This window comes from Lithobates pipiens, unplaced genomic scaffold, assembly GCF_037356315.1.
Source record: "Lithobates pipiens isolate NorthernLeopardFrog02 unplaced genomic scaffold, aLitPip1_a1.2 Scaffold_25, whole genome shotgun sequence".
In the NCBI taxonomy this organism is placed as follows: Eukaryota; Metazoa; Chordata; class Amphibia; order Anura; family Ranidae; genus Lithobates; species Lithobates pipiens.
Genome location: NW_027507787.1, coordinates 158,280,254 through 158,299,978, shown reverse-complemented (window position 1 = coordinate 158,299,978; position 19,725 = coordinate 158,280,254). Strand labels below are relative to the sequence as shown.

At 45.4% G+C, this 19,725-nt stretch overlaps 1 protein-coding gene across 4 annotated transcripts in view; it reads left to right on the top strand.

The window, feature by feature from the left end:
- The window catches only part of ADD3 (adducin 3), a 139,574-nt gene that overhangs the window by 76,586 nt on the left and 43,263 nt on the right, over window positions 1–19,725 (top strand). For all 4 annotated transcript variants that reach the window (XM_077455073.1, XM_077455070.1, XM_077455071.1 and 1 more), the window contains one exon: window positions 17,723–17,947. In XM_077455073.1, coding sequence (XP_077311199.1) covers window positions 17,753–17,947 — 195 coding nt within the window. In that variant the 5' untranslated portion in view covers window positions 17,723–17,752. The remainder of the gene's footprint in view (window positions 1–17,722; window positions 17,948–19,725) is intronic.

The following is a 19,725-nucleotide window of genomic DNA, read 5'->3' as shown; positions in this document are numbered from 1 at the left end:
CTCTCCAGATTCTGTTGCACAGACCTCACCCAGTGTTATATAACGGCCATAGAGCTCCAAGTATGAGCTTCCAGCTTTGTAGAGAGTTTACTGGAGTTCAATGAAGAGCCCCAGCCATGGATGGAGTCTGTCCGCTAGTCCTGGCTCTGTCTGTTCTACATGTCTGAGTTTTTTTTTTTTTTTTCTCCCCCCTAATTTGTGTTTTCTGGTTCCTTGCAAGGCGCGGACCCCATGTGATGGACAGGGAAGGGCAGCATACAGAGGCTGTTTACTACTTCCATGCAAAGCCTTAAAAGGAAACTTCTCTTTTTATAGAACTCCAGACAAAATTAGTTTAGGGGGTATTTTGGAAGATTTACAACTCGTTTTGTGTTTGTTTTTTTAATTATTATTTTGGCAAGGGAGACAACAAAAAGCGGCTATCATTCAAAACTATCCCCCTTAATCAGGACTACAAAGCTTACAAAAACGCAAGCTAACGTCTCACGCTTTTTTTTGTTATTTATTTATTTTTTAATTTAATCTATTTGTAGCCCTGATGAAGGTGATGAGTTGGCCTCAAAATACGTTGGATGCTTATTTTTTGTTTTATTTTATTTTTTTGTTTTCTTTTGATAAAATACCTCCCTCCTTCCTTTTTTAAGTGTGCAAAATCTCAAGATCAATCTAAAACCAAACTGATAAGAGGCGTGGACGAGCTCAGCTATGAGGAAAGTTGGAAGTAACTGAATTTATTCTCTTGAGAAGAGAGGCTTAAGGGGGGTATGTTCACATGTATAAATACATAAGTGGTCCATATAGTGAAATTGGTGGCGTTATTCACTTTAAGGTCATCAGAGGCCAAGGGGGCACTCTTTTTATGTCTGGAGGAAGAGATTTTAATCTCTAAATATGGAAAGGTTTCTTCACAGTAAGAGCTGTGAAAATGAGGTTGTTCTGGCCAGCTCAATATATTGCTTTAATAAAAGCCTGGCTTCTTTCCTAAATGTACATAATATAACTGGGGACTAACCTTTTATAGGTAAAGTTGATCCAGGGAATATCCGATTGCCTCTGTTTTTTTTTTCCCCTGGTGGACAAATTGGATCATGTTATGCTGGGGTTTTGTCTTTGCCTTCCTCGGAATCAACTGTGGATATTATTATTATGATTATTATTATTCATGATTTTCATGGCGCCAACAGTGTGCACAGCACTTTACAATATTAGGGCAGACAGTACAATTACAACACCGTTCAATACAGAAAGAATCGGAGGGCCCTGCTCGTTGGAGCTTACAATCTAGGAAGGTGGGTCAAGTGATATGAAAGTGTAATAACTGTGGGAGGTGAGCTGATGAAGAAAATAAAAGAACAGTTGTTGGATGGAGACAGGGTAACCTCTGAAGAGAAACATTTTCAGGGATCACCTAAAAGTAGATGCCTTTTGGAGGTAGGCCGACAGATTGGGGTAGGGTATTCTGAAAGATGGGAGAGGCTTAGGATAAGTCCTAGACTTGCCTGTCTGATGGGGCGCTCCTTGTTTGATGGGGTCCTTTGACTTTCTGATGGGAGAGGGTCCTGTTCTGTCAAGACCTCGAATTTTGAGTTTGTGATCAGGTTTCAGACTAACTATATGTAAAATGTAAAGGCACATAAGTTACCAATCAGTGGGAACCCTGATGACAAAAACATAACATCAGGTCCTTCTCCCATCAGGAAGTCAAAGGACCCCATCAAATGAGGAGCGCCTCATCACACAGGCCCTCGCCCTAGATTAGAGTCCCCTCATTCACCTCTGATCTTGTGTTCATGGCACTCTGGGGGAACCCAAAGAGCTCCCCAGGGTGCTGCTGCACCATAGTTGAGAACCTGACATAGACCATCTTATCTACTAGCAAAGAATTCTCATGCAGTGCCTCGCTCCCACCTCTACTTGAGTTTTTTTAACTTGCGTCCCTGCTGAGATATACATTCTCTTCCTGTGATACACATAGCAATTAAAGTGTATGTAAGCCTTAACAATGAGCTCCTTCTTATTGGGTCCATTTTGTTCTGTTAAACATACCATTTGAAAGTGTTGTGATAACTGTTGGTTTTGCTGAAACTATAATAACTTCCTGTGCCTACAGCTATCCGTTACATTGTTCCCCAAGGCAGTGCTTCTCAACTCCAGTCCTCAAGGCACCCGAACGGGTCGTCTTTTCAGGCTCTCCATTATTTTGCACAGGTGATTTGATCAGTTTCACTGCCTTAGTAATTACCACAGCCGTTTCATCTTGGAAAGCCTGAAAACATGACCTGTTGGTGCGCCTTGAGGACTGGAGTTGAGAAACACTGCCTTAGGGAACAATGTAACGGATAGCTGTAGGCACAGGAAGTTATTATAGTTTCAGCAAAACCAACAGTTATCACAACACTTTCAATTGTTCTAAGGAGAACATAGTCCTCCTGTTGTCTCTGTTTAGACACAGAACGACTGTTGTCACCCTAGGACAGGAGCTGTTACTGGTAGGATCACGGGTTAAAATGATGGGAAAAAAAAAGCCTTAAAAAAAAAAAAAAAAAAAAAGAAAGACTAATGCTGCCACCACATCAAATTGGTAAGCTGAAGTGTATTACATTTTTGAATTTGGCATTCTCCTTTAATTGTGTAGGGCTGTACGTTTTCACTTTTGTTTAAATGTTCATTGACTTTTCCTTGCAATTCTGCTGATACAAGGCAGAGCCGTCACCTCTGTGATGGATGGTCAGTTAGTGGGAGGGTTGAGGGGGTGTCGATGCCGTGTCTGTCATGGAAGGAAGTTGACTTTTCTGCAGAGACCTCTCTTCCTGGGGAAATCGGGGCCACTTAACTGTGAGACTACTAGGCGTCTGTCTCCACAGCTTCAGTCTGTATCCTGTGCCTATATCTGCCGCTCTTCTGGGTCATGCTGGTCCCCAAGTGACGCTCCGTCAAGATTGTCTTTCCCATTCTGATGCCTGCACAGAGAAAGGATCTTCATTTATATTGAGGGGCTTTAACATCCAGCATGCTGGAAGTTTTCATCCACTTGGCACTTGTAATTGGTAGTCTTTTCTTTGTCTTCAGAAGGTAAAAAGTTGAATCCTGTTTTTTTCTTTTTTTCTCTCGCCATACTGGACTTGCCAATGAACCTGCTCCTGCCTGAAAATAAGAAAATATAATTGAAGAGAAATCGCTACTTGAGAAATTGTCCTTCAGAAATTGTTGCTTCCTGGAGTGTCAATCTCTTGATCCCCTCTGCTGGGCTCTGTGGTTCCTCCTGCCAACCTCAAAATCTCTGCTTTCCCCTGTAGGGACATAGAGATGGTGGGAAGGACCACTGACCCATTGTGTACCCACACCTTTTGGTAATAGAGGAACTAAATGTTGGGGTATGGACTTTATTGCTGAACAGTTTGGAAACCTTGAAACTGGAGTCTGCATTTTTGAGCCTGAAATCAAAGTAGAGAAATGGGACTATTAGATGACATGCTTGTGACATCTGTCAGTAACTAGACCTCCATTCCATAGAAGCATGGAGTGACCGCAGGAACAGACCATGTGATCCATCAAGGGTTTTTTCTTTTATAACACTATTCACTAAATATAAAAGCCATGTGTATCCCAAGCATGCCTAATGGTGATGGATAAATAGAATAGTTATTCCTGCACTCCAATGGAATATGAATAAATAATTGTGCTGCAAACACCGTATGGGCCAAACACTACCCCAAAAAAATATGCAAAAACCTAATTATGCCTAATGGTGACCAACCTCTGCTGGAAGTCTGTTCCAAGCATCAGCCACTTTTATTTTATATTTTTAAGAAGAAAAAAACTTCTTAAGGTTGCTTCTAAGCTATCCTCCTCCTGCTAGTGTGAGGATCTGGTCTTGGCTTCATATTGAAAATACTGCCCTTTTCAATGAAATACACTTTGCAGTTGAGGGACTGCAGCTTTGTAATTGCCTCACCAGTAGGCCATGAGCAGCATTCCCATAACCTGACCGAAAAATTTCTACTCTAAGAAATTAGTCCTGTCCAGAATCTGGTACAGTCCATATGTTGAGTGCTTGCCCTTCGCATCACTGGATCAAGAGCTCCTCCAAAATCCATGCATGCGCAGAGCGCTCTCCCTCACCCCGTAGCATCAGTGTTTGGGCTGAACCCCTTTCTTTGTGTGTTTTTGGATTCCTTGACTTTCCTGGTGGACTGTAGCATCACCTCTCAGTGTAAAACCTCCATTTTTTTTTTTTCTAGAACAGTATTTCACAATGAAACCCTGTGAAATGTCCAGGTCTCAGGGAACTTGTAATAAAACCCTGCTAAATTCATTGGTGGTCATTGGCAAAAATGCCATACATTGGTGGTCACTGAGAAGAACGCAACCCTTTCGTTGGTAGTCAGGAAGAGTGCAAAACGTTCATTTGTCAGTGGAAAGAATGCAGCCCTTTCATTGGTGGGCAGTAGGAAGAATGTAAGCCTTGCATTGGTGGCCAATGGTTAAAATGCCTCTTTTATATTGATGACCAGTAGGAAGAATGCAACCCTTACAGACAGTTAAAAAGATAATTGGTGTCCTGTTGGCTTTGCCAAATAGCGTTGTTCCTGGAACTCTGCACCATCAAATGGGAGGTCAGTTAGCTGCTGTAAGAACCCCTTGCAACTTGTGGAGGAGCCCTAGGGTTCAATGGAACCCTGGTTTAGTCTAGAGGGAAGGATCAGCCATGTGGTAAAAAGATTTTTCAAGTTCAGATATTTCCAGTATTTAGTATTTCTAGATGGCAGCCCCTGAATGATGCATGAACAAAGCTGAACGCCATTTTAGCTCTGCAAGTAATATAGTCTGATGGACATCCTTTGACCCATGTGTGAGGTGTAGATTGTGCACTGGGCCTTTTCTAACCTGCGGGTCTCCTAATGAAGCTGACCCTGGTAGGTGTATAGAATTGTCCCTCCATCTTGGATTCAGGAAAAAGTTGCTCACAGCTGCTAATGTTCCATCCAGTGTCCCTCTCCGTCTACTTCCCCGCACAACCTGGCCAACTTTTTAATATTCTGTATTATTAGACTGAAAGACTACCCACCGCAAGTTCTAAATTGTATTTTTATACATCAGCTTAAGTATGCTTTTCTTACACCACACTTATAACCATAATTGCTTCCTGGCCTGACCGTTCCAAGAGCGCGGCCCTGTGTCGGCTTCCCCGGAGCCCCTGCCAAGTCCTGGAGCTGCTCAGATGTAGCGGAGAGATAAAAGAGGAATATGGGACATGTCCGTCTGTTCCCACATGCTGTTTGTGTTCTTTATTTATGCCCTCCATTTATTGGCAGCAGACCCATGGCGTTATGTTTGATAAAGAGCGTTTCTCCAATCGGGCAATTCAACAGGACAGAAGATTGCCTTCTCGTGTAAGAGGGCCTATAAAAGGACAGTGTGATAAAGGATTTGCAATTCTGCCTGGCCAATTTTGTGATCTGTACAGTTCACAGCAAGCAGAGTGACACCACTTTCTCTCTTTAGAGTTAAAGAAAACTGTGGTGCCACCTTCCTGCTTACAGCCTGCTGATTGGATGATAAAGGAGCAGCAGAACACTGTTATCAGCTCTGCTGACCCCCTTCCTCCCATCAGTACATGTGCAGATCCCGATTAGTGCCTTTGATCCCAGTTTACTGTACAGAGGATGAGTCACGTTACCCACTTAGAGCAAATTGGTCAAGTCTCCTTAAAGCTCGCCTCTTCACCCATTTATACTTGCCCTGCGGTTTTTCCATTGCAACCACTGCAAACTTTCTGGCCATATACCCAGGCCAATGGTGTCAACCTATGTTCACATGATACTGGTTGGAGCTTGCAATTGGTTGGCCTGAACATTACATTATGGGTGGAGGTCACATGTTCCCTTTATCCCGAAGTATTTTGCAGTGCCACTGGTCAGTATAAATGGGTTGGATGGTTTGAGTCTTTAAAGAGGAACTTCAGATTTCTCACCCACAACCCACTTATTTTGCTGGATTAAGCACAAAATATACGTGCCCACCCAGAAAATCCAGCAGTGTTCTTTAGGTATGTGCTTCTCTGTTGCTTTACGCTCATAACTACACTACCATTTTCTTGGGGTCAATGAGAACCAACTGGATCTTCCAGGTTCTTCCAGATGGTCCTTTGTGCATACGCCATGGCATACCATTGGGTCTGGCTGCAGGAACCAGCAGGCCCCCTGATAACATGCTGTGGTGCATGCCTTGTGGAGGATCCAGAGGCCTCCTGGGTTGTAGGATTTGGGGTGCCCAGGAAGTACTACATATGTTATTCTTGTATGGGTAAAAATCCAGGAAGGGGAGGGTTCCCAATATAAGAAGTCAGATTCTGGGAGGAGGGGATGGGGGTGTTAAGAGTGAGATGGCTGAAAGTGGGGGGGGGGGGGGGGACACAATCTTTAAAGAGACTCAATTGCTTCCTTGAATGGATGAAGGCGATGTGGTCTTTTTAAGACCAATTTAGGTTCTAATTCTTTATGTATTGTCCGGCGGTGTCCTGTCGGTATACACCCCTCTGCTGCTTTACACCTGGTCCTGCGCTACCATTTTCTTTTGACATCGGGAGCCGGCTATACTTTGGGGTTTTTCTCATGACAGGCACACACTGCAGCACGTCATTGGGGGCTACAAGAATGAGGAAGCCTGCAGGACTCCTGAAGACATTCTGCAGCGCAAAGTGAGTGGGAAGGTGATGGTCCCTTTCAAAGACACCTCGTTTCTGCCCTAATGCGTTGTCGCACGTCCCGCCTTTACTACTTAAGACCCGCTAGACGACATCCTTTGGAATCGTCCAGATGCTTGTAATCACAGAGAAAATATTACCCTTTTTTTTTTTTCCACAGCGTCTCAATGATGGACAACGCCTGACTGCCAAGTAGTCAGGATGTCCTTTAGCTAACCCTTCTTAGCTGACGCCTCATTGGACGCATGGCTGTGTTTAGGGAGAAGGACATTGGCTCTTGTGTGGAATGATTTTGCGTCTGGAATTAAAGCCCTGGGCGGATATGAAAGCCACTTAATAATCGTTACATTTGTTATTACACAACCAAGATAAGTAGCTGACTTAGTCTTGGTTGGAGCTCGCTGTATCCTGTGCACTGGATGAAGGAAAAGCAGACCGCACTGCCGGTCTAACACTGTGAATGCGCATACAGGAGGAGAGAGGGTTGGCTTCCTCAGTGTGCTGCTGTGTTCTGCTTGCCCAATTACAAGCTGGGTGCGGGTCCTCAACCAGTCTGTATTGCTTGGCTGCAGTGTAGTCTGCAGGAAGGTCCAGGAACTGGCTGTGCTGTTTGGTAGGAGTGAATTACAAGACTGGCTGAACAGACTTGCAAGTGCTTTGGTATGTAATACGTTGCACATGCATATACTACGACAACGTATAGAGCTGGACTTTTAAAACATTAGTTTACCTTCCCTTTCATGATGTCCAAGGTACACAAATCCTTCAAAGCTGATCTGTATTCAAACTAAAGATATATATATATATATATATATATATATATATATATATATATAATATATCTCTGACCTCCGTCCCTCCCTTCAGTCTTACACAATTGTACAGGCTCCTTTCCTGGACTGAAATGACTTGATTTCACTGCACACTGTAAACTTCTCACACTAGAAGCTGCAGCAAATCGGAGCCCATCTAATTTTCTGGCTGGAGGATATTCGGCATTATATAGCCCTTTCCTGCTATTTTTACCCGCAGCATGTCACGTTTTTGGTTTCATAGACTTCTATGGAAATGCAGCAGAATGCAGTGCTTGCGTTTTTGATGAGATTCCGCTGGTTTACTATCATGCATGACCAGACACCTCCTAAAAGCACATTAAAAACGCATCAAAAATGCTTCAGGACTGTGCATCAATGGCAACCAGCATAGGTGTGAAATTAGCCTGGTGCCTGGTTCACACCAATGCAGATTGCCGTGGAAATGTTTTTGGGGTGTGTTTTGCGTTCTCTTCACACGTGTTTGATGCGTTTTTTCATTTTTTCATCCTCTTGTCTTTCAAGACAAACCAGCAGAAAGACACAAAAAGGCAAGCAATGCTTTTTTCTTATACATTTTCTCTGTTTCTATTGAAGTATATGGAACCAAAAATACTGCCTACTGCGGGAAAAAGTGTCTGACCCTTTCCAAAAAAATGTACTGTGAACATGACCCATAGGAAACTATCTTGAATGGACTGAAGTGTGTTACTGAAAACGCACGAAACGCATAGGTGTGAACCAGGCCTTAGACTGGGTTCACACTTGCACATTGCAGTAAGGCGGTGCCATTCATGTCTTCATGCCTTAAAGCAATGCATATTGGCATGCAAATTTGTGCATGTTAACCAGCCAAGTGTGAACGAGTCTTTAAAGAGTAGGAGCGTGCACCTGGGCGGAGGTAAAGTACAGGGCCCTCTGCTGGTATTGTCAGGGTTGTCTCCTTGGTGGGTGACATTTAGCACATTCCTCTAAATGTTCAGGTTACACCTTTTGATGTTTCTGTAGGTCTGTGATTGATGTGGCAGGGTGGGCACTTCCTCTGAGGGCCGACGCTTCCCTTCTATTTCTGCATATCCCCCTGAGGCTCTCAGCTGAGCGTTGTGTAAATCCCACCGGCCTGGTATAAAGATCCAGCATGCTTTTTGTTTTAGCTCAACTTGGCTGGAATTCCCAGGAAACTGAACTTTAATTGCTTCCACCTGATGGAGGGGGCCGTGTGAACGTACCCTGTGCTGGTGTCATTGCTGAGGTATGAGGCTCAGAGTGCCTCCATGGTGGTCCTAACGTCTGATTGACCTGGTGTTCTAATTACTGCTGCAGCTTATAGATTAGAATTTTTATAGCGTCACAATATGTTTTCCACTAACTAAAGAGATGTGATTTTTAAATGTCTTCCTAACAAAAAAGTAGTATTTTAGGTGGATCTTGGTGGACTGAGTCATCCCCAGGCTTCCTTTACGTCTTCGTTCTTAACACTGCTTCTGTCCTCCTGGGAGTTTTGGGTGTTCCTAACTACCTTTTGTGTGGTCCGCCTTCTCCAGATTCTCCGTTAAATTCTTCATAATATAAAATGTAGTACAGATCCAGCGGGAGTGGTGGGAACCCCTCATAATGGGCACAGCAGATGTGTAGACCCAGGACCCCAGCACAGGGATTGTGGGAACCTCTCATAATGGTCACAGCAGGTGTGAAGGCCCAGGAACTCTGCACAAGAGTGGGGAGAATCCCTCATAATGGGCACAGCATTTGTACAGACCTGGGAACTCCTCATAATGGGCACAGTGGGTATACAGCCACAGGAACTCAGCACTGGGATGGTGGGAACCCTTCATAATGGGCACAGCAAGCGTATAGACCTGGGAACTCCGCACTGGGATGGTGGGAACCTCTCCTAATGGGCACAGCAGATGTACAGACCCAGGAACTTGGCACAGGAATAGTGACAACCCCTCATAATGGGCAAACTTAGGAACTGATTGTGGAGATGGTGGGATCCCCTCCATAGGCACAGCAAGCGCACAGTAATGGTGGGAGCCCCTCATAATGGGCACCACTGGTGTAAAAGCCCAGGAATGCAGTGCATGGATGGTGGTCATAATGGGCACAACAGATGTACACGCCCAGGAACTCAAAAAAACGAATTTGTGGAGATTGTGGGAAACCCTCAAAATGGGAACAGCGGGTGTATAGCTGCAGGGATTGTTGGAACCCCTCATAATGGGCACAGCAGATGTACAGACCTGGGAAAAGGAATGGTGGAAACCCCTCATAATGGGCACAGCATGTGTGCAGGGATGGTGGGAACCCCTCATAATGGACACAGCAGGTATGCAAACCCAGAAACTCGCCACAGGGATCGTGGGAACCCCTCATAATGGGTACAGCAGGAAATTCAGTGTAGAGATGTCACCAATAAAGTCCTCGCGATAGAAGAGAGGGAAGTTTACTCTGCCAGTGTCTACCAATCTCTGAAGTATTTTTGGGTGGACTACCCCCTTTAAGCCTAATAATGTGTGTTAGTTTTAAATAGTGTTGTGCTTGGCAGCTGCTCAGGCATGGGTGGGGTTGGGTATGTTTGCAGAGCCAGCAGCTGAAGGGTTAAGGTTAATCGCTGTGCTGGCAGCTGGCTATGTTTAAAGTGACGGGCGAAGGTCTTACGGGGATTTGGGTGGATGACATCACCTCCATAAGATTATATAACCCGGCTGAGTTGTGAGCAAAACCAGACCGAGACAGCCTGTTCTCATCACCCCCGGCAACAGCGAGAGGCTCCCGCACCGGGGACACGGATCCAGCGGGCGACGTTCCAACTGACCGCGTACTGTAAAAGTTTCTGCAATGTCTCGCGGACAGCGCATCATCCCGGGGGACTTGGAGAGGGGATGGGAGTAAAGGGATCATGTGTCTTCTAATATAGAAAGATGGCTCCATCCAAAAGTAGGATTTCAGTTGTGGGTGGATAACATTGGGTTAAACCTTGCGCAATATTTATTTTTCTTGGAAGCTTTTTTTGGAAGAACTCCAGGATAACGTAATCGCTATTTGGCTCAGATGCATGTTCATTGAAAAAACAAAAACGCACAACTACCGATTCTGTGTTCATATCGGCTTTCTGTAATCCTCTGTGCAGCAGCACTCAAGCTTGTAAAAGTAGGGGCAGCACTAGGAGCCAATCAGGGCTCTGCTTAAGTGAACTTGTGCTGACTGGTGGAGTGAGAGGAGAGATTAACTCATCAGTCTGCTGCTGCTCTTTCACTGTCCAATCACAGTCTGGTGGCCGGTGATGTGCACTTGCTATGTTGCTTAACTACAGTAGAGGAAAGTCGGGTCACCAGCCTGGCTGTGCTTTTAGGCGGGTTTGCCAGCACCAGTTTATACTTGGAGCCAATCAGGCCTCTGCTGAATACATTTGTGCTGACTGGCAGAGGGAGAAAGTCAAGCTCCTCAATCTCCTGCTGATCTTTTACTGTCCAATCACTGGCTGGGGGTAGAGATGTGACCCTGTTTTATATATTACCTAACTGCTGGGGAGAGAAGTCAGGTCATCATTCTGGCTGCGCATTCAAGTAGGTGTAACAACTCTAGTATATGGGAGGAGCCAACCAGGGCTCTTTATACATGTGGTGATTGGCAGAGGGAGTACAAAGATGAGCTCATCAATCTGCTGCTCTCACTGTCCAGTCAGACTGGGGGCAGGGATGTGACCTGACTATATTGTTCAACTGCAGTAGAGAAAAGTAGGGTCACCGGCCTGGCTGTGCTTTCAAGCAGGTGTGACTGCTCCAATAAATGGATTTCTCAGTCAGACTCCAGTGATGTGGACAAAGCAGAAAATATAAATCTAATGCCGTGTACACACGATTGGATTTTTGGTCGGAAAAAGCTCTGATGGTTTTTCCAATGGGATTCCACTCAAGCTGTCTTGCCTACACACGGTCACACAAGTTCTCTGAACTTTCGACCGCCAAGAACGCGGTGACGTACAACACTACGACGAGCTGAGAAAATTTAAGTTCAATGCTTCTGAGCATGCGTAGGATTTTTGCGTGTCGGAATTTCCGATTTGGAACTTTTTCCGACCGAAAAAATTGAGAACCTGCTCTCAATCTTTTGCTAGCCAAAATTCCACCAGAAAAAGTCCAATGGAGCATACACACGATGGCATTTTCCGACCAAAAGCTCTCATCGGACTTTTGCTGGCGGACTTTCCAATCGTGTGTACAGGGCAATAGAACACCACAACAGGAATATAAGGGAAATCTTTCTCTGGGGACAACTGTTGCAGTGACGGCTCATTTCCCTCACATTGGAAAGATATCTTATCACTTCCTGCTGGCTCTGCAGGACAGGAAGTGAAGGAAAATCTCCCCAGTGGGACACATGGCAGACATTTAAAAAAAAAAGGCAATTTTTACCTATTTTTTATGAAAAAAATGAAGCTTTGGATATCTTTTAAGCCTTGCCAGGACAGGTCCTCTTTATGTTGTCCTCCGCTGGTCTGTAAAGGGTTAAATCCTCTGCGAATGGCTTTACCATGACTTCATGGCACATGCAGTGACTGGTACTGCCCCTGTCCATTTCCCCCGTTATTTCACAAAGGGCCGTCTGTGTCCGCCATACACGGGGTGAGAGTTTTTATTCTCCGCAGCCTAACGTAGAAACGGCGCCCGCGTGTCATCCAGCAGTAAGGTCGCGGCAGGCATGTGACATCGACTACATGACGTGCGCCCTGTCCCAGATCATTACGGCTCCTTTGATTTTCCCCTCTAATTAAAATCTGAAAAGGGCGACTGGCTTTCCCAGCACCGGGAATCGGAGCGTTTCCTGGCAGGCAAGATTGGTTGGGGGGGGGGTTGGTGTGTTGCAGCTCGGTCACCTTGAAGGCGCTATCGGACGTTCTCTTGTCACTCGCCCCACAGCTTTTTAACAAGCATTTTATTTTAAGGCGTGCATGTGATTGCAGCCCACTAAAATATCAATTATCTCTGTGAGAGGTAATTAAAATTTTGAATAATTAATACATAATATAGCATGCATGTATACAACATGGAAAAATGTCTGTCTGACAGGTCCACTTTAAGACAGGAAATGCTGAGATTTGTGGTCCCCCAGAAGCTGAAGGCTGTGGTTGACCCATAATAATCAGTGCTGGAAGTAAATAACTTTGGTTCCCTATTTAGATGGTGTGATCCGTGTTTATCTGCCCTCAGAACAGAGTTAATGGTGACATTGTCACAGTTTTTATGGCCGCTTTATTTACCACAACACCGGCTGCCACTGGCAACCATTACATCTTCCTTCCTTTGTTCCGTTTTCTGTCATCTGATGGTGATGACCTCTGGATGCCTCATCCATATCATCATGTGTTTTCTCTTCATCTGAAGTGTCCTCTGACCACCCCCACCCCCACCCCACCCCACCCCACCGGGGGTTTGTTTGTATTTCCCTCCTCATAGGGTCCATGTGTCTGCCATGTGATGATCACCAGAACGTTTCTTCTCGCTGAATTCCGGCATTGATTTTGGATTATGTCATCTGTGTGCTCGTTCAGGTAAATCGTTGGTCGGGAAATCCTACAGTGTTGGTGGGATCGGGAGGGGTACCAGGCCGCCTCTGGGCTGTGAAGAGACCCTGGCAGGTCTACAGAGGGTCAAATCCAGCAACCTCCTGGAGAAGATGGGAGTGTACCTACCTCCTTTTTACATCTTGCTGTCTCACGCTGTCCCCCCCTACTCATTCTCTTCAACCCCGTTCCCCCCACCAAATTTCTCTTCTCTATAGCTGTAAGACGACCCCCCCATTGCACGCCCTTTCCCTCTCTCTCCACCCACACAATGCGCACACGCTCTGTCTTTTTTTGCTCTCCACCCATTGCGACCAAAGGCTCTCAATATCTAGCTCTCGCCCGTTGCGTTTTGCGCTCTGTCCCCCTTGCTCTCCCTTCCTGCTGTGCTCTCTGTTCTCTCCCTTCTACATGCTGGCTTCCCCTCCTCTCTGCCCCATTACTTTCTTCCCCTGCTCTCTCCTGTGGATTTCCCATCCCTCTCTGACAATGGTCACCAGGAGAAATGGAGAGAATGAATCTCCACAGCAGGACACAGACCTCAAGAAGACCTGGCAGGGGTTCTAATCCTTCCCTACTCTATACAAAGCCAAAAGTTGACTTTAGTTGCACAAAGTTATTTTAGGATTCATTCTGTCCCCTGAGTGTGTCCTTGAAGCCATACCGCCTTTGAACGTTGGTTCATTTTTATCCTCTGAGTGACACGGTCACTTTAGTTGGCCCCGTCCACTTCCCCATACTCCAGTATTTCCATCACTGGCCCCAATCGCAGAGCGTTTGTTTACTTTTCTTGTCTGCTTCCTTTCCATTGTTCTCACACCATCTGCACATGACAGCAACCTTCCTCCCGCTGTTATCTATGAGCTCAGCAGATGAATAAGCATTCTACATTGTTGCACTCCGTCCCTCCCGAACATTCACTACTTCTTCTTTTCTCAGATCCATAGGACTCATATCTGCATTGCCAAATAATATTACTTCAGGAAAAAAATGGACCCATGGTTGAAAACCCACTTTGAGCACTCAAAAGCCTGGGCCTCCGGTCACATGGTCTCAAAACGGTGGCCAGCAGAGACAATTCAGTGTCGGCTGCGGACCTCTAGTGGTGACAAATAAGAAGACACTTTTACACAGAGCGCCCCTGAACCTCCTCTTCTTGGGTCCCCCCCCCACCAGTGCTTCTGGCTCCTGCCCTTTGACCAGAGCTCCCAATAGGCCACTGGCCAATGGCTCCAGCTGCTGTCTCAGCCAATGAGGAGAGGGGGTCCTGGTGCAGATGAGGCTCTCGTGCACCTTGCTAAATCGAGAGGGGCCTCGGGTGAGTATAATGCTGCATGAACACCTGAGCATTTTGTATTGTGGGCAGATTTGCCAAGATTCTGCCCATAATTTCAGAGTGCCGAGGTGTGAATGACAAATTGATGAATGCACATTTAAGAAACCATTCATCTGAATGGCACCTAAAATCATGGTATTGCCGCGCTGCAATTGCGGCAACCCATATCGCGTGAAACACGTCGCCCAAAAGTAGCTCCTGAACTTTTTTGGGGCGACAAGCTTCACGCTGTGCAGGTTGCTGCGATCGCAGTGTGAATTTACACTGCAGAACCGTACCTCGCTTTTAATTGCCATTCAGATGAATGGCATCTCAAATGTGCGTTCTACGATTTGTCAATTTATCCTGTCCTCACTCTCTGACCGTCATTTCCTTTATCAGGTCTGCAGTTTGACAGTCCTTTCAAGCATTACGTATATTGAACATTATGTGCGGCCCCTTGGGTACTGTTAGGGGCCACGTTTGAGGCCCTCCATTAGCGCATGTGGGTTTTTTTTTTTTTGACCCCTTTGCCTTCATTCAAATTTTGTTGCGTGGCTTCCAGAAGGGCAACAGTGCTCAAGATGTAAAGTCCCATTGCTCTTAATGGGCCCATGCACACCTGAGCATTGTCACAGGTTACATGGCGCTCAGAGTACACAATTTTTGGACTTTAAACACTTGACCTTCAGAAAGATTTACCCCCCTTCATGACCAGGCCATTATTTGCGAATCGGGAGAAGATATTAAAGATATGGTAGGTCATCGTTTGCTTTACAGCATGTGTTCATGTTATGTTCTTGTGCGGCGTTGGGCTTTAATATATCAACTTGCCCTCCAGAAGATTAATCCCCCCTTATGAGCAGACCATTTTTTGTGATGCGGCACTGCATTACTTTAACTGACAATTGCACGTTCGTGCGACGCTGTACACAAATACCCCCCCCCCCACACACACACACACACACACACACACACACACACACACACACACACACACACACAGAGCTTTCTTTTCTTTTTATTTTTGAGTCACATGACCTATGAACAACGCCAACGCACCATAAACATAGTAAAATCGCATGCATTTTTGATGCCATTAACGGCACTTTTTTCTTTTATTGGCAAAATGCCAATAACCCAATTTTTTGAGCGATATGTTTCGGCTGCTGAAATTTTGGTGCATCTCTACTATGGAAAAGGCCCTAAAGCAGTTAATGGGAGCACCTGAAAAAATGTCTCATTTAAAAGTCATGGGGTAAAAAATACACCATTCTGCTTCCAGCTCTATAAAATGCACATATACAAATACACAAAAAAGGTATCTCCAGCCTACGCTCACAGATGTGAATGGGGACTAAAATGATGAAGAGTACTATGTCCGTCCAGGTGATGGGACCGCACATCTTTTTGAGGCTGGTCCAAGTGGTCAGTTTGCATCTTAATGCACTGCCATGCTTGTATGCATGTGGCAAGTTATAAATATAAAGTATTTAGGTGATGTGTTTTGCTATCAGAAGTTGTTGTGGTGTTTGCGTACACAAAGCCGCACTGTCAGCCAAAGGCTGTGGGCGACGCATTTACACAAGGATGGGTTATGTTGCGCACACGTCACAAATCACTCCTTGTCAGATAATCCGGCATCTTTGCCATGTGACCCGATCAGATTTCACAACAAATCTCGGGCTCATTCCGGGAGGGCCATGCCATCTGTCCTCTGGGATCTGCGGGACGATCTGTCACTGTGTGCGTAGTGCACATATACGGCCCCGGGCATGGTGCTCTATCTTCTTCCTTCTGTGACCTTGAGTGGCCCTCTATATTCTCTTTATAGCATATTTATAAATGGAAAGTCGGCAAAAGCTTTACACTGACTGGGTTGTGGTGGCTGCTGGGGAGATCATCCGCACATTTTTTTCTTTTTTTGTCGCTGAGCGCGTAAAAAAAAAAAAAAATAGTTGCTGACCATCGAACATAGTATGGGTGCCATTTGAGAATGTTGTCTGTTGTGGGGGGGTAAGAAAACAAATCTATTAACGGCAAGCTTGCTGCGGTAATCCTATATCCTAACACTGGGGTCAGCTACTTTGGTACTCCAGCTGTGGCCAGACTACAAATCCCATCATGCCTGTGGGAGTCATGCCTAGAGCTGTCAGTCTTGCAATGCCTCATGGGACTTGTAGTTCTCAACAGCTGCAGTGCATGTTTTCCTACGCCTGTCCTAAAAAGTAAGTTTACCTACCCTCTACTAATGCTAGCGCCATAATATGCTGCAACTTGCCTAGATGAGATTGTCCCCCCTGTGATGCCACCAAAGCCCCCCAAATAAGCATGAGCTTCAGAATATGGGAATCCTGGGTCAGGCCCTTCCGGTGTGGCACAGCTTGCCGACTGAGCATTGTTGCGTGGTGTGTGCACACGTTTTGAACATCTGTGTATACAGGTATTTCAGATGCTCTGGGGGCTGAGGTGTCCTGGTAACCTTGTACTTTGGCACTTTATGGCTCATGTTATGTGCCCCCTGGACAGGTTCACTTTTAAAATCGAATTCTCTGGGTAAAGTGGAGCAGATTTACAAATGTTCCTCAGTGACCCCCATTGAGGAGATTACTGATATTTCCTGTCCCTGTGACACCAGAACAAGTAAAGGGGGGGGGGGGGGGTAACCATAAGATGGTTCAATTAAAGACCCTCCAGATCTATTAAGACGTACAAGTTGTGTTTTACAGCAGTGCATAGTAATGAATTATACAAAGTGCTTTTGGGGTGCCATTCATCTTGATTGCCAATTCATGTCAATATGTCTGTTTCTGATGTCTGCAGTTTGTGTGTGTGTGTCAGCAGATGTTCACGTGTGTGTGTGTGTGTGTGTGTATGTATCAGATGTTTGTGCATGTCTGCGGTGGATGTTTCTGCATGCCTGCGGGTCAGCCGTGTGTCTGCAGCAGATGTCTGAATTTCTGCAGTCAGGTGTGATTCTGCATATAACATCTGTGGTCAGGCTTGTGAGTGCAGCTACGGTCTCTGCATGTATGCAGCCAGGTATGTGTCTACGGTGGATATCTGTGGTTGGTTGTGTTTGCATCTGACATCACTGCATGTCTGCGGTCTTGTGTGTCTGCATCTAATCTCTGTGACCAGGTGAATCTCTGTAGGTTTCTGCAAATGTCTGTGCTTGGGCGTGTCTCCATCTGAGGTCTGTATGCCTGCAGTCCAGTCGTGTGTTTGCATCTGAGGTCTCTGTCTGTGGTCAGGTGTATGTCTGTCTGCATCTGGTGCCTCTACAGCCCCGCTGACCTGCCTCCTCTTCTCTTCTCTTCAAGGTGAGACCCAGCTCTGCTGCAAGCTGAACCATGAGTGCCGGATCCAGCCCAGGGGTGATCACGGCCCCTCCTCTTCCCAGCATGCCTCACAAAGAGCGGTACTTCGACCGCATCGACGAGAACGACCCCAACTACCTGCGGGAGAGGAACATGTCTCCGGACCTCCGGCAGGACTTCAACATGATGGAGCAGAAGAAGCGAGTGACGCAGATACTGAAGAGCCCAGTAAGTAGCCGGCATGCTGTGTCAGCTTGCTCTAAGCTGTCTGTTTACGGGGTCACACGGGACTGCGCACGAGTCTTTGTTGTTTTTGTTTCGTAAAGTTTGCGGACAAAGCGCTTCCGATATTCCGTTGATATCCGGAGCTGCTTTTATGGTCCTGTTATTAAGTGGTTGGATAAGAGGCTTGACCCCCTTCTTTTATCCCAGAGTAACAATTTCTAGCTCTCCAGCCTGACCACTAATACTTCTCCTTCCTGAAAGCTTTAATCCCTCTTAAAAAGTATTATACGTGGACTCCACGCCCGGCCACCCCTCCGCTGCAGACCCTCGAACGGCTGCTGGCTGGGGTGGACTTGCAAGGCTTTCAAATTCATTCTTTTGAGCTGCGCTCAGAGTGGTGCGCTTGATTACACAATCACAAGTGTCCAGGCTCAGGGGGGGGGGGAACCATGAGGTTGGTGGGGGGGAGTAGGGAGGGATATTCAGAACATTAACCCTTCCTGACCGAGGACCAGTCCTCGCATGGTGTTTGAGTTGAAAATCTGGGATACAAATGGCACTAGTGCAGCCACGCTTTATTTTATACTGCTGAATTTCTATATCAGCTTTTTACTCTGGAGGAACCCTAATTCTCAGGTCTTGTGGAACACCAGCTGAAGCCAATTCATCAGGGATCAGTGGGTAAAATACCCTTTTACTTTGGTGGTCAGTCGGAAGAGTGCCGCTATCAAGGTAGCTAAAAATCATTGGGGCCATGCCATTGTCTCTGCCAGGTGGTGCTGGTCCTGGGACCATCAATGGCAGGTCAACTTTACTTCAGTGTTCCTTAAATTCACCAAACCCATTCCAAGGGTCAAAGCAATTGATCTTGTGGTTTTGGTCCTGGAACCCTGACAGGCTATCTATGGGAGGTCAATCAACATCAGTAAAGAAACCCCTAGCAAAAGTGCTGAAGGAACACTATGGTTTAACCTCCCTGGCAGTCTGATTATGTCAGTGGTACGTTGTTTTGCATGGAAATTTGTTGTTTTTATATTATAGGCCTTTCATTCTTAAGAATAACTCACTTAAATTTGTCCAAGCAAGAATCTAGTAGACATCCCAGGTATGATAAAGTTTGAAACACAAAATCCTAAATTATAGTTCACGCGCGGTCACGTGGATCTCTGAGCAAACGGGCTCTCGCTTGCCGGCTGGCAGTAACGCTGTTTTATACCTCTGTGTATTTGTGTCTCTTTAAGAATAAAGTTTGTTTACCAGTTTTACGCTATGGGAACTTTTTTTTATTTATATCCTGTGAGTTGTCTGCGCATTTTGAAAGCCTTTCGGGAGAAGCTTTAGTCAGATTTGGTGGCGAATTTGTGACCCATCCGGCAGATTGAGTGGCATATACTGTGAGCCTTTACATGCCTTTTTCTGGTAAGCGTGCATTTATACTGGTGATCAGCACACTGTTGGTGAAGGAGGATTGCACGTTATACCGATATCTACTGAAGGAGTCACTCTTCTTATTCAACATACTTTTGAGTGGACTGTTGCACTTTTTGGTTTTGGGCACTTCTTTGATTACTTTAGCGCTTCTCTCATTGTGTCTTATTATTATTTCTGGAATTACTGTTACATTTTAGCACTATTTTTATTTGATTAAATATTTATTAATATAATTTTTCTTATTCTAATCTGTCACAATTTTATTTGATATATATTTATTATTGTAATATTTATCTATTTAATTATTTTGATCTGTATTCACTCATTATTCATTTATTTAGATTCTAACA